The sequence below is a fragment of the Brachionichthys hirsutus genome, chromosome 20 (assembly GCF_040956055.1).
Source record: "Brachionichthys hirsutus isolate HB-005 chromosome 20, CSIRO-AGI_Bhir_v1, whole genome shotgun sequence".
Classification (NCBI taxonomy): Eukaryota; Metazoa; Chordata; class Actinopteri; order Lophiiformes; family Brachionichthyidae; genus Brachionichthys; species Brachionichthys hirsutus.
Genome location: NC_090916.1, coordinates 7,345,970 through 7,361,468, shown reverse-complemented (window position 1 = coordinate 7,361,468; position 15,499 = coordinate 7,345,970). Strand labels below are relative to the sequence as shown.

Genomic DNA, 15,499 nt, shown 5'->3' with positions numbered 1-15,499 from the left:
CAATCATCGCCTCATCTTCAGACTCAACAGCCTCGCTCCATTATCCCACGATCCCCATGGACAAATGCATGAATGCCCGCGTGCGTGCGTGCGTGCATACCTGTGTGTGTGTGTGTGTGTGTGTGTGTGTGTGTGTGTGTGCGTGTGTGTGTGCGTGTGTGAACCATCTCTATTTGACACCTCGAGAGCCAGTTACATTTTTTTTTCAATTTCTCTCGTCGTTACTCGGACCAGACAGGCAGTAGATCGTCATCGGAAGCCATCCATCGGAAGACTCCCTCCTGGCGTCTTCGACGCTAATGGAGGTGAGGGGCGGAGCTTGAGGTTATGATGACCTCATAGAAGGATAAGGTTGGAGGTGGCCAGGTGTCCACGGGTTGATGTGGAGGTGGGTTGCGGATCTGAATGACAGCAGAGAAAGAGAGAGCATATTTGACAGCTTGCACGTGATTGGCTAACAGGAGAACATGGCAGATTGTGATTGGGTAAGAGAGATTCATAATCAAGTACACACTACACGGGATGTAATCTGTTAAATTGCAGCGTTCTCACGTGTGCACGGAGGAACTAACTTTATTATCTTTCATTAAAAGTGAGTGACATTTAAATGTGACCTTATAAAGAGGTTCACTGTTGGCCGTGTCCTTAAACATGACCATTGGTGGAGGGCAGCGGGGTGTGTGTGCATGTGTGTGTGCATGTGTGTGTGTGTCTCCAGGGTGGTGACATTCAGAGGCGAGCCCGGTCTTGCCGTGCTAAGCTAACACGTCTGACATCGCCGTGACATTCCCCCCCCCCGCCCCTGCGTGCTGTTGCTGCTCCCCCGCCGGCTTAGCCTTTGACTGTGTGTGAATTCAAACTCGCCGTCAGCTTGCTAGAGTCAAAGACAATCGGCTCTGGGTCTGCAAAACAAAGTGCATGAAGTCAGTGAGAGTCTCGCATGTAAAAGATTTTACATTTTATTTCACGTTCTTTCACGCGAGCAGCCGGAGAATTCCAGGAAGCAGCGTTCTGGTTATAAATGGCGGGAGAAGCGGTGGATGTTTTCTCGAGATGCAGGCGGAGTTGTAAATCTCCTGCCTTCAGTCTGCTCAGTGTCAGTGTGAGCATCATCATCATCATCATCATCATCATCATCATCATCATCTGTGGAGTCCTGCAGAGATGCTGGTGGTCCGGTGATGATGTGGAGGCTGAGAGAAGATGCTTAGAGCTCCTTCGGGCATCAGCATCCATCTTCCACGTTCTCCCGGCATTCCCGAGACTTGATCACAGCTGAGGTTCTCAAAGTGAAGGACGTCCGTACCATCGACAGAAGCTCCTTCCGATGACATCATCGCATAGCCTGAGGCGTCCAACTTCTTAGCTGCAGGGAATACGGAAAAAGGAATCTCACTTGAGGATGGGGAAAGACGGGAATGGACCTGCAGTGTCCTGTTCCCTGCTGAACGCTGTTTGTGTGTTTTCGTCTGGCCGGCCACCTGCCTGCCGGCGTCATCGATCACAGAGATGGCTTTAAGCTGGCGTGACTTTAGTTTAACGTGAACGCTCCTATCATTAGCCTCGTTTAGCTTGGCTCGCTCTATTTCTCCTGAGGCAGCAGTAGCAGAGTGTATATAGTCTGATTTTGTGAAATTTAAACCTGAAATATATATATATATATTTTTTTTTTTATGGAGGCAAAATCAAACTATTAGCATCCTCTAAAACGCTTCTTTTTAAACGGTGCCTTTGTAATTCTACTGCTGTTACATCCTGCAATAATGCATTTCATACATTAAATTGGTGGGAAAATCTCATATTTCTTTGTAGAATTAGCTGTAAAAGCACCAATAATGACCCCTCTCTACAGATATGAGTGTTTAGAGCTCTTCTCACTTTGTTGTCATGGCTTTCCGCCTGAGCCAATGGCTGATTTCATGGCCTGCTGTAATCCCTGAGCTCCAATCCCAACCTCCCTCCCTGACTAAACCATTTCTGGTTGATCTTTAACAGCCAATATATTCTGGATTGAGTCTGTAACGAGACTGATTCCACCACAAAGGGACTCACATCTATCGCCTCATGTCTCGCTCTCCTCGCTCTATATGCAAATTAATATGTGGTATACACAACCATCCCGCCGTGATGTTTACACAAAAGTATTCAGCCCCCCCCCCCTGATTCATCAGAATATTCATTGATTTGTTATTGACAGCATTTCATTTGACTGCCTGCCAGAGATAAAATGCTAAATGATTCTTGGTTTGAAACTTTGCTCTTGCTTTGCTTTACCTTCTCACCTTTGTCTTCTAGTGCTGTGGGAGCTGTACCAGGTTCTTTTTGTGTCACCTGTGTCTCGGTATCCACACTGCTTTGTCCCCGGTGGTTGCAGGTGGCAACAACAAGCACCTTTCACCGTCAGACTCAACAACTACACGCCACTCAAAGAAGAGGTTTTACGCTTCAGGGGCTTTAAAAGCAAATGATTGCATCTTAACCAGACGGGGGTTAAAGGTTACACTTTGCAGCACACATGGCCCTCTGACATCACCTAAACGCTTTCAAACCCAGGCCAAGGATTGCACCTACTTGTGATTCATCGCGCTCCTCAGTTAGTTTTAATTAACAGCTGCTGTCAAACTGTAATTGATTTTGGATCTGCTGAATCTAAAAACCTCAGCAGATGTTCGGCGGTGGACAGTTGTGGTGTACTTGTGTGTGTGTGTGGGGGGGGGGGGGGGGGGCATTGGGAATGATTGCAGCTCCGGCTTTGGGTTTTGTTGTGCTGCAAAATGGTTACATTTTGAGGTTGGTGCTTGATTGTTTAAAGTGTAACTTGCTTTCTGTAGCTGGGCTGAGCTTGAGGCGATGCGGTGTGTGTGTTTTATTTCGTTGCCATTCCACCGTCCGAATGTTCCGCAGTGATATTTGTTTAGAACTTGATCCAAAATGATTTGTTCGTGACTGAATCCAAATTAGTTTTCTGACTGGAAGGAACTATTTTCTCAGCTTTACCCTGCAGAGGAGCAGCAGTGGTTTCATTAGAAAGCAAAGTTCATTAAATCACAGAATGATTTCATACCCTGGTCTTTACTATTGGAACGCTGTCCAGCCTAATGAGATTTGGCCTCTATTGCTGAAATCTAAATTGCTGGCACCGTATTGGTTTGGAATTAAACTTGCTGCATATTGATTGTGGCGGTAATTTCTAGACTGTCCTGATTGCATTAAAGGCTTTGGCAAAGTTCCGTTTTATTTTTTTTGAGGCCGGAACCTTTAATAATGCAGCGACTCAATCCACTGTCATTCCCTCAATTAGTCGGCCTCTTCTTCGCCGCCAGGAGGCCACTTCATGTACCAGTAGACCCTGGATATTTGAGGATTTTACAGGGATTTTAGAAGCCAAAACTTGCTTTTTGCTCCACAAATCCAAGCAATGGAATCACCGAGGGAGGAGACACCGAAGCGGTCTCTGTGCGGGGCTTTGTGTCTCCGCCATGAGGAGTATGAATATAGCAATTATCATTCTCAGTGCCTCCCCACCACTTCTACCCAGACTGTCTGACAGGCAGCAGAATTGATAGCAGCAGGGTTCGGAGCAGAGGGGCTCCAGGAACGCCTGCAGCATGCATTCCAAACAAAGAGCGGGGGCCACGCTTTAAATCAAAGGGAACCAGAACGAGGCCCCTCGAGGGACACAGCAAAACAAACAGGCTGTGAAGACGGTTCATCATTATTCACTGCAGTTTGGGAATCAATAAATTATTTTAAGCGTCCTCATAAAAAAAAAAAAGGGACGCCATCAGATTGATTAAGAAGTTCTGAAAGCATCTCCTTTAAAAGTGCGATGACCTTCTGGTCATATTTATGAATACGCCTCGTAAAACAAGACCCCAATCCCAATCCCAATCCCCAAAATCCTCCCATTCACATGCATAAAGTGAACAACGCGCTCCATTCAGGAAAAATATTGACCGTAGCAAAATGGAAATGCTGATACGAAACGCCCTGAAGCACTAAGCCTTTGCTTTACACAGGAATACCGCAGATAATCTGCAAACAAAAGATGGAAACAACAATCGGCAGCGACAGTAGCCAAAACCAGAATCCATAAAAAAAAAAAATCAGATAAGGATCCGATAACGGGGAAAAGCAGCAAAATCTCCCAGCAAACGGAAAAGCTGTGGAGATTAGAATCAGAGGAAAGAAAGCGTGAAAATAGTCGAGTTTAATCGAAGAATCGGTGACACAAATGTGCTCAGAATGAACGTCTGCGACATGAAAGCGAAAGAGGATCGGGCTTGGCAGAACTCTCTGAGTCCTCCTCCTCGCCTAGTCCGCCCAATTACCAGATGAGCTGTTCAAAATGGCCGTTTGAAAAAGCCCATCATCAACCCGCAACCAGGAAGTTCGCCACGGCCATCGTCTCCAAATTGCGCCGAGCGGTGGAGCCCGTCGGCGCCGTGGTAATCAGGTTTTCAATGCTAATTGAAATAAACATGTCATTATGTCAGAATTAGCGCGTCGGCTGGTTGCGTGAGATAAATGTCAGGACGGCTCAGGAAGGAGTGACGGACAAGCGAGGGAAGAGAGAGGTGAAGACGGACACAATGGAGCTACAACAGAAAGGGCGGCTGTCCCCTCAGCCGGTATCGTCCGGTTCACCGCCAGGCCGTTAAAGTGTTATGAGAGAAAAAGGCGGCCAGACGTCCCCTCGCTCCTCAGAAGTTTGTCCGGCTTCGTGAACTGCTCCGGGGGGGGCTGTTTGGAAGTCGACGTTCCATCCTTCTTCCAGCCGGGAGCGTCCGTTTCTCTCAGCGAAGTCGAATTCCCCTCGCGGTAACCTTCTAGGTCCGTCTGCAGCGTTGACGGATTACGGCCCTCCACTGCCCCCCCCCCCCCCCCCCCCCCCCCCGCCAAATCAATCTCCTGCTGCCTTCTCCTGGCGTGGAGGTCTACTCGGCAGAAGGCGCCGTCCACCTTGCATTTCCCTTTAAATCTGTCCTGGGCTTTGCTTCTCCGTCCGAGTGAAAGGGATGAATGAACTGAAATCCTTCTGAGGCGGGGCCTAAAATCAAGTCTGAAACCCTTTGATTGGCTTCCAGGTCTGACATTTCGATGTTTACCTGATCTGTCCCGGGATCCTGCATCTCACCCTCATTCTCCCCCCCCTCCCTCCTGTTACTCTAGCCTCCCGTTTGGTCTCTTTATGTTTGTATGTTTTAGCTAACCAGATTGAAATACAAACCGGATTAGAAGTTGTTCAACTTTTCCAACGGGTTAAACTTGCGGCGTTTGTGGAGCGCTGCCAACAAGCGGCTGAGGAACAACCGACGACTGCAGCGTCATCGTTTTTCCGGTACTAAATGTTAACCGCCCTCAGCGGTGAAACGCTCTGCGGGAAGCGCCACCTTTTGATCGGTTTCCTCTTAATGTGAGCCACCTCCGACCGTTCGGCTCTGTGAACCCCCTACGGTAACCGCTGCCGGTGTGGGAGATGGATGGATGCGATGGACCCATTTATTATTTAGACCTCAGCTTGACTGGAGAGGGACAACAGGACGGCGGCCCAGAGGGAGAGAGAGAGAAAAGGCTGCGGTTACCAATGAGGGTTTATCACAGTGATAAAAGCTTTGCTCATGCATCTTTCATACACAGAGCGAGTAAGTAGTGCAACCAACGCGGGGGGGGGATGCATTGCTGCGTGTCCTGGCATTAATGATGCGTGTAGCAGCCACGGGACGGACATCACGGGTCCATTCAGGATCTGATACCCATGAAAACCACGACAACACGACATCCAAAAGGTGATTTATTTGTCCGGACACGCAGCTGAGACTTACAGCATGCAGGAACAGTAAGATTCCACGTCACAGCAAATCACAAGGACCTTCAATTTGTAACTCGCAGAATAACAATCTGTCTTAGAATTGGGAAACGCTCCAATCCCCCCCCCCCCCCCAATTTTGTCCCCATGAAGAATTGGAATATGAAACGACCAAGTTTTATTCTAAAGTGCTTAGAAATGTGTTCAGCATATTGAAGCTGCAGTTTGTGGATGAAAGCGGAGCGCTGTAGGGTAAGAGGTTTAACATCGGATCAGTTCACACTCGGGTTTTCATTCTGGTGTCAAAGTCAAATAAATAATATATTTGCTTTCAGAAAATGATGAAGACGAACGTTCCCGTGAGTCATCCTCCGTGAAAGATGGCCACATTTAAAGGCCGCTGTAGCAACTTGTGCCGTCTCATGTAACTGGGTGTCTGATGTTTGTCATGTCAGAGAGAACGATGTTCCTGTAGCGTCGCTCCAGTCGCTCCATGAACTCCAGGTAGTCGCCGACCTTGAAGCCCCGAATCGGCTCCTCCTGCGGGCAAAAAAGAAAAAAGGATTTAAAACAGCGAGTTGTTTCTTTATCGCTACGTCGCCGGAGCATCCTTTAAATGAGACAGAGGATAATGGCCTATTTAAGGACATAAATTGTTCAACAAAAGAATATTTCAATCTTCTGGTTTGCAGCATTTGAAGCATTTCTGAGCGCACGAGACATGTGCAACAGAAGCACTTTTGTTCCTTCTGATTGTGTTCCGCTCCCCAGTCGCAGCCGGTGTCCTCATTGAGGACGCCGATGCGCAGACAGATAGCGGCATTCAGGCAGGAAGTGTGCATGAACGTCCTTTTCATTAAAATACTTTGCTTTGAGTCACGCCAAATCGAATTAAGGCTCTGGGAACGGAATGCTGCACCGTGATTGGACACAACGTCAATGACCTGAGTTCAGGTAATGAGAAACAATATCTTAAGTTGCAGCGTCTCAACTGGCCGACAGACAAGGATCAGTCCAGACGCAACATTTGATTTCCATAATTTGCTCGGGCGGCATTTTCATTTTGGATGCCGTGTAATTATTGCCTCAGCCGCAACACGGGAAACGCAAACACACAACAGAGCAAATAACCGTGTGTGGAGAGCATCGCGTTGCAAGTGGCGTTGCCCGTTAGCAGAACCCGGAAGACACGCCGCATTCAGAACGACAACGCAGAGCCAAGCGACACGAGTTTCCCTTCTATCGTCAGCCGAGCCGAGCACAATAAACTACCGCTATTTAACGGCTTCTGTAATTAAACCTTCGAGGCACGTTATATCCGGACATTAAAAGTAATGGACAAAGAACAAATGAGGTGGCATCTTGGAGAAACACAATCTGGAAAGCTTCATAAACTACACTCCGTTCCCGGAGCCCGTTTCCTCCTTCCCGTTTCATGGATTTTGGTTCGAGACACTCCGGAGGACTCGGCACACGCGCATCAATAAATGATAACCGTTGCATTCCGATGTGCTAAGCCGCATCAGCCTTCGCTGATTATTTGAGATTTCATCAGGAGGCAGCATTTTGCGGGAAGCGCGGTTTATCTGGTGCTCCTGCGTGCTCCGATTTCCTCTCCGTTCAGTTTCACTCTGATCTACGACACTGAGGATCATTTCACACTCCTCCATGAGTAGTTGTGACGGTGCCTGACATCGAGATAATGATCCTTCTTATAAGATACCATCATGCATGCTGAAAACAAAGGAGTGCAAGGGAAAGAAATGGACTGAGGGCACATAAAGTGATATTTTATATTTAAAGGAGCAGGCAGTGACTGTTCCAGTCTGATGGATGGTTCCGGAACGGAACGTAGATCCCGACAGATGGTCTGTTTAATTCAGCTCAGCTGGGATTGGACGCTGGAACAGGCAAAGAAGAAGTGATGAAGAGAGATAAGTGGTGGAAATCCCTGTTGGGGTCTCTCTGAAGACAAACCGGTCTCAGGGGAGGGCTGGTGTGAAGTCCCTAGATGAATTGTGCTGAGGACTGACACCCCTGACCCACGGGAAATGAGCTCGCCGGGGAGCGGGCGGCAAGCAGGCTCAAATCTCGAGGCTTTGCAAAGCCCAAACAAATTACACGGCGGGGCCACCTCGAGGGGCAACGTGAGCCGGGTGGGAGAGGAAGGGCCGTGACCCGGGCCTGCTGAGTCCCGGCATTGTAGGACTGATTGGGAGGGGGGGCGCGGGGGGGGGGGTATTGTCTCGGTGGTGGGAGGAGACAAAGATGGAGAGAGATAGTCAGGCACATCTACGTGGATGGATGGTTGTTCAGCACCGTTCTGTTGAACGTTTTCATGCTAACAGGTGAGACGAGCTGCATTAACACTCCAGAGATCATTAGGTAAGATAATCAATGCATTAATTATATAATACAATGTCTTCTTAAGCTTTTCCTCACTTGAGTCTGTTTTACCTGCAGAGTAAATTACAGAGCGGCTTTCTGTTGGGGTGGAATTTTAGAGGAACAGATTTCTGGATATTAATTTAAAGTAGAAATCAAACTAGCCGAAAGTTGTCCTCTGGTCACTGGACAATAAAGTTTGACTGTTGAGTCTTTCATTTAAGGATTGCATGGTGGTATGCCCCCCCCCCCCCACCCCTTCTGTAAATGCATTGATTGAGTAACATCCCACATATTCTTATTTTAAGCTCATACGTCTGAGTTTATGTTATATATATATATATATACCAAATTGATGCTGCTTCTTTTATGTTTTGGTTCGGCCATTAGTCGGTGGTTGTCGTATAACCTGTCTCCGCCTCTGTCAGTGTCACCAGCTCAAAATGGTTTTAACAAGTCATTCGCCTTTTCTGAAAGTTTCATTTGGATGAAATATAGATGCGCCTCCTCGGCAGACGGAGCGAGTGCAGAGGAATTCAAACGTTTGTCTGTATGAATGTTTAAAAAAATCCTCTAATAGCAAAGTACGATGCTTGATCCCGAAGACGCAGGAGGAGACGGGGGGGTGAGAATGTTCCATGTAAACCAGCATGTCGGACGCTTTCGCCGGTTCAGCTCGGGTCAGAGGTTGTGTACGTTGTTCCTGCCTCTCGTTTTGACACGCACAAATGTAGACACAAAGATTCGGCTCCAGATACGCAGCAGTATCCGGTGCCACGGCTCATTAGAAGCGCTTCCTCTGATAAAGACATCACGGATGATCTTCTAACACACAAGAGCCGCCGGGGCTCGTGGCTACGTTGGCGCCGGAGCCGTCAGCCGAAGACATGACGGAGTGAGAGCGTGACGGGTAATGAACACGACGAGCCGTGCCTCGTTCGCACACTTGGTGATGTTGTTGATTTGGGTATATCAGCAGGAAGAGAGATCTACAAGACTCTATTTCAGCGTTCCGCTCAATATGATAGAGCAGAAGTCACTGCGGTGAAACGTTAACGTTCAGGTTAGCCATCTTTCAAAGTCTACTTTCAGAAAAATGCGACGAGACGTTTCACGAACAAATTCCGAAAGTCGATGTCCTTCATTATTGATGGGAATCTGGAATGGCTGCTGAGTTTAAAAGGGACGCCGTGCAATCCAGGAGAGGGCGCACGCTCCGACCTCCCCAGCACAAATTAGTTCTTAAGCAGTCGTATCAACATTTTTAAGATGCACATTCTGCCAAAGACGAAGTAGCTCTAACGCGTGTATCCTGACACCCGCAGTATCTCAGGAATGAGGTGATGCGCTTTAGTTTGCCGAGCTCCCGACCGAGTCGAGGCTGAGTCGCTGTCGAGCATCTAATCCTCAGCAAACACGCAGACAAAGCGCTCCGAGGCGGTGATTCCTTTCCCAGCGACGTCTGCACGGCAGAGATTCTTGCTCAGCTTCCAGACTGTTCAGGCAGAAGTCGATTCTTATCTTGGAGAATCTACTACAAGACTATCTTATCTCGGGGATAACCCCTCACCTGTTCCGCACCGGGGGGGGGGGTACAACAGTTTTAGACAGCTCTGGAACTTGTGGGTATCCCTCATTAAAAACACCTAAATAATCCAAATGACTGACCTTGAGGAAGACCTGAAGCTCCTGGGACTGCGTTCGCTGCAGGATGTCTGGCTGCAAATGTTTGATTACGGCCACGCACACGTAAACCTGGTAGTCTGGACCCATCGCCACGCACGTGGAGACGTAATGGCCGATTTCTACCCAGTCCAGGTAATTCCAGAAACACTGAGTCAACCAGTGAAGGCAGATCTGTGGAGAGAGGCGGATATTGAACCTTCGTGTTACTGAGAATAAACCTGTCAGCTGCGCATGAAAATATCCTCCGCGAACAAGTTTTATTACTTCAATTTTAATCCAGGTGAAAGAAATGAAGATTCCAATTATATAGTAATATAAATGATCTAGTCCACGCTTCTGGCAAATAATGAAGCACGATTTTGATCATTATGGGAGATCAGACATCAGATGTCTTTATCTTCAGTTTCTTGTCAGCATTTATAGCTCTCTAAGAAATACATCCAATGGAGGGAAATAATGTGTGTCTAAAGTTTGAGGAGAATGTGGCTTCGTCTATCCCAACGATTCTTTTTTATCAACACACTCGGCAAATATATTACTGAATAAATATTGAATAATTGAAAAATATTTATTTGTCGTGTAAAAAATGGGCTTAAAGCGTCACAAAATTAAGATGAAATTTGTTTGCGGAAGCAATAAATAAATATTTCACCTCTGCAAAGGTGGTCATGTTGTGAAACTTGATCATAAACCAAATCACTGTGTGATAATGGTGAAAATTAATGGGCACCAAAATACATAATTCCTCACAGACATGGCAGCCTTACAGCGGCCCTGGGGGGGGGGGTCATCAGAGTTAGCAGGATTAATCCTCCCGGGAGCATGAATGCATCTACAAAATGAGATATTTCAGGGTGAATCCGAGCGTCGGGCCGACACGCGCTTTGCTTTGAGTCGTGTTGCGAGGAGCGCCAATGAAAAGGCAGCACGCTGAAAACTGTAGATTAGCTGGAGGTTTAAGCCCACGTGGAAGCAGCATTTGATAAATGTGCCACGGTCAGTAAAATCTACTCTCTTTGTGGCTGAACTCTGCTCGTCCTGATAATGATTTAAGCGCAGCCCCGTCGCTGGGAGTCTGACAGCGCTTCAGACGCTTATATCTGGCTTTCCCCAACGTTCAACAGACAAGCGCACACGCTGCATTTTAGATAACTGTCATGCTAATGATTAGCCACTGTGTTCACTTAACGACGGCGGACTGCTCGAGCATAAAAACGACCTCCGTGAACGCTCCATGAACATATGAGATGATTAGCGCCCCGCTCTATGGGGCTGGAGACGCTGCTGGACTGTGCTGCCCCCTTTTCTTAAACATCCTCGGGCACAAACACAAGTACTTGTACATTTGTTCTATAAATAGACAGATCGAGCTCGTTGCTACACACTGGGTTCCACGGGCAAGGTTTTGGGCAAATTGTAGGAATTAAAAGAAGTTAGCGGAACCGAAATGAAACTGATTATTGGACTGACACACCCCACAACAGCAAACCAATGATTACGGAGCTCTCTGACAATATAAAATGGTCCAAAGGAATTATTCCAAGCAATCAGACAACAACAAAAAACCAACAGAAACCAAACGTTATTGAGCTTCTCTTGATGGGCTGAAGATTATTGCGTCAATAAAACCTGTTTATCCCATAATTTAGCTGGTTTATCCTTTTACAACCACAAATCTTTACTCACACTTAAAATGATCTTCCTTCCACACCCTCCTTTTTTTCCAGAGCCGGTTGCTTCAAATAATTAAAGCTTTGTCAGATGGATTTTGACAGAGGCCTGCGTCCACACACACACACACGCACACACACACGCACACCTCTACTGTATGAATGGCAGATGTGTTTAATGCCTCATTTGCTGCTGCTGCTTTGTCAGGCTTTCAAAGCTCCGACTTTTGGAACAGATATTTCCATTTCTGAGTGAAGGGCAGGTGCCCATTATCGCCTGGAAGAGCAAAGCGATGAGCTGAATGTTAACGTGCTGCTTCACCCCAGAGATGATGAATCCCAGAGCTTTGATGAAATGTGTTAAGTCTTATTAGAGCCATTATGTGAGCCTCACCTGTCAGTGCAGAGAAGAGGATCAAACATAACAATATTCCCTGTAAACCTTTTCTTTCCACCTTGTTTGTGAGACGTCTGCGTCCAAAGAATCAAAAGTCGAAGTGAAAACACCTAATTTTTGACTACTCTGTTTAACAAAACGAGGAACGATCCAAGCTCCAAGCCGAATTTTGGTGTTTAAAAGAACATTTTTACCACAGTTTTTATAAGATGATGAGAATGAAAGCTTTTTATAAGGATTTAAATCCTGTTTTTGTTTTTGTTTTCTCCGTGACACCGACAAAACTAAACATCCTGTTGATTCTTTCTGCGTTTCTACAGTTCCTCAAACTAGCCTAAATTATTATTATTTTATTCCTTGTTGTCCGATACTTACCTTCTGGTATCGTTTCTGCTAAAGTGGAAAAATTGTACACTGTATAGATTATCGTTACCATAAATATAAGCCTTAAAGACAATTTAGCTCCATGTAAACAGTTTGTCATTGACATCGTACCTGTGATGGAGTGAAGCCAGACATCCTGAAGGCGGAGTGGATCAGAGGAAGTTCAGCTTTCAGCAGCATCTCCACATAATGAGCCGTGCACCAGTAAACTGGAGGAATACCTGATTCAGCTACTTCCACAGGAACGTGGACCTGCGATGGAAAGCCTGTGCTTTAAACCTCAAAATTCCCCAACCTTCATCTTCATCTTCATCTTCAGACAGGGAACACGCAACTCGCGATCGATTCAAGCCATTGACGTCAATCAGAGCCGACCGGATTTAATATCACCTTTTAGAAGGACTGAAACCAGACTTCTCCTCCGAGCTTGACCTATTTCTATTCCATCTCTTCATCCTTGTTTCCCTCTATCATTCTTCCCTTTCCTCCTCCTCTAGTTGTGAATCAGTAACGTTTTTTTTACCGCGTTGACAAATGACAAGGAGCAGCCAAACTGAAAACAATTTATGTGAAACATATTGCAAGGATTCGTCTTTATTTACTCATTCTTTCCTTTGCCTTTAGGTTCTTATGATTGATGGGGTTCCTCTCATTTAATGTTGCATTTAACTTGTGCACCCGAGATGACAGAACAAACTGGGGTTTAATTTATTGAGTGGGTCGACAGGAGTCTCCCTGTACAGTGAGGGTTTGGATCAATATCTTAGCATCAGCGGTATTACACATGGTGTCCATCATGATTTAAACGGGTCCTACTATTCCAGAGTTGCTTCGTGTGGTATAACCGGTGTGCCTCTATCAGGATCTGGGATTACCCGGTTGGGAGCTGGGTGGCTCCACAGTGGGAAGAGAAGCTGGAGAACAATCTGAATCTGTAATTCTGAATCTACAAAATGGATGAGCAATGAATTATGGACGTTTTGACTCGGCGCCAGAAGTCAGCAAGCTATTTGACAATCACCTCCAGGCAGCCTGAGCCTCCTCCACCCGGCGGGTAACGCCGCATGCGCGCCTTTCCTGAATAAATTCTGCAAAGCTTTTGGCGGGCAGGACCGGGTGAACGCCTGCTTAGATCCTTGCCGCTGCATTTTGACTGTAGTTGTATTTGCTCATCGTTCTACTCACAGAGGCGTGCATCCTTGCCGGCCAGATGAACGCAGATGTAAGCAGAGAGCACAGGTTGAGAAGGAAGCGCAGAGAGCGCTCCAGGTCTCCGGCCATGAGGAGGAACACAGTGGAGGCCAGCCAGTCATGACCCGGATAACCATCCTGCTGAATGACTGGAGTTCGGTGTTAAGAATGCAAAGGACTCGTGGAAAAGATAACAAGATTAGACACACAATGATGTAAGTTGCCCATTGGCCTGAAAAAGGACAGGTAGATGAGGAATGCGAATCCAAACAGTATTTTTCTTACCTTCACCTTAGCCTCCTGTTGCATAATTTAAACGGTAGCGGCTTTAATTAAGACAAAATACCACTGTGCATGCAAAATAGGTTATAATTATGTATGAGCCTCGGAATTATACTACAAATGCTCTGGAGAGCTATGAATCAGTGTGGCAACAACAAAAACAAAGGAAGGTGGCAAAAGAGGGTAGAGGTGAACTAACATGAGCTAAACAAATAGCACCGTATAGCCTTAAAAATGAAATTAATTGGTTTTGTGTATACAGTGGGTGGCATGATGGCGCAGTGAGTAGTGCTGCTGCCTCGCTGCCTGTTCTCCCTGAGTCTGTGTGGGCTTTCTACGGGTTCTACGGTGTCCTCCCACCTCCCAAAAACCAGTTTCCTCCCACCTCTATGAATGGACAGATCACGAGTGGATGATTCTGGCTCCAAGCTCGGTTTCAATTCAATCCATTCATTCAGGTGCGTCCGGAAACCAACGGCTGGACCGGTGTGTAGGTGTGAGTTCTGCTCTGGAGATTAGCCTCGAATTCAGCACACAACCCCCCCCCCCCCCCCCCCCCGGGCGATCAACACTTCCTGCTTTAGACGTCCCTCTGCTGAGTTTCTACTCTGAATTGACTGAACCTTCATTTTTGTTCAGGTAGAATTCACAAAGGAAGAGTCTTTTATAGTCTGTTCATTTTATCTTCCCAAGCATCATTCATGGATTTAAATCAATTTTAGAGGACTGCTGAAATATCTGCAAATATATCAAGGTTATACTTGATATATATATATATATATAAGGATACTGAGCTCTGAAGCTACTTTAACTCTCTGTGTGGACAAGAAGAGCTTTGTATGCTTCAGCAGCAGTGCCAGGTCATCAGCAGCATCTTCCTTCAGCAGCTGGAGGCGGCTGCCATACCTGCAGTTGTCAGACAAAACAGAAATCATGTACGCTTGTTTATCCCCCATGTGACAGTCCAGTAAAAAAAAAAAAAAGGTGACAGCGGTAAACATCCCTCCAAAGACGTCTTCAGTGTTTACTGCCGTGGCCGTGGAAATTCTCTGATTGTACTCTTGAGAATGGGGTTTGTTTTATTTTCTCTTACTGTGTGTAGTGTTATCCTACTTTGTCATAAACCTGACTCATAGGACAACAAAGAGACGCAAATGTAATTATACAGTACAAGCCTAATGTGGTGAGATGTAATTCAGCAAGCCTGACGCTAGCAAGTCGAGGATTAATCACAAACACATTTAAATAAATACACGAAGCTCTGTGGGAAAATGTAAATATTGCAGTTTTTTGTAACTTTATATCTGAAAACCCCCTTCAGGAGAGCAAAAGAATCTACAAGTGCTATGCAGCGGTGGTGGCCGGGTGTTGTTAGGGACAGTAATGAGCAGTGTAAGAAAACTACCGTCAGTCAGAGGGTCTGCTTGTGGGGAATAAACACCAGAACAAGAAGTATGCACACTGGCACCATTAGAGAAAGGAAACGGCAGGAGAACATTTACTGTGCACGCCTCTGATAATTATATGGGTCTAACTCTACTGTAAGAGTAACATCTCTCTGCATAATGCATGTTCTTGATGTTTACGGGCTCTAACAGGTCCTTTCAGGCCCTTAAAGACACACCACTGTGTGTTGTTGCTTGGTCCTCATTGGAGCCGTAGCCAGCTGGGACAGGCTATAAAACTATGGTCAAT

The 15,499-nt window shown here is 46.4% G+C and overlaps 1 protein-coding gene across 1 annotated transcript in view; it reads right to left on the bottom strand.

Moving 5' to 3' along the window:
• Window positions 1-6,229: 6,229 nt before the first annotated feature.
• tbc1d32 (TBC1 domain family, member 32) overlaps window positions 6,230-15,499 on the bottom strand; it is a 29,509-nt gene continuing 20,239 nt past the window's right edge. Inside the window, exons 29-33 of the mRNA XM_068753783.1 lie at window positions 14,595-14,710; window positions 13,517-13,671; window positions 12,443-12,583; window positions 9,863-10,051; window positions 6,230-6,349 (exon numbers count right to left, since the gene is read on the bottom strand). Coding sequence (XP_068609884.1) covers window positions 6,230-6,349; window positions 9,863-10,051; window positions 12,443-12,583; window positions 13,517-13,671; window positions 14,595-14,710 — 721 coding nt within the window. The remainder of the gene's footprint in view (window positions 6,350-9,862; window positions 10,052-12,442; window positions 12,584-13,516; window positions 13,672-14,594; window positions 14,711-15,499) is intronic.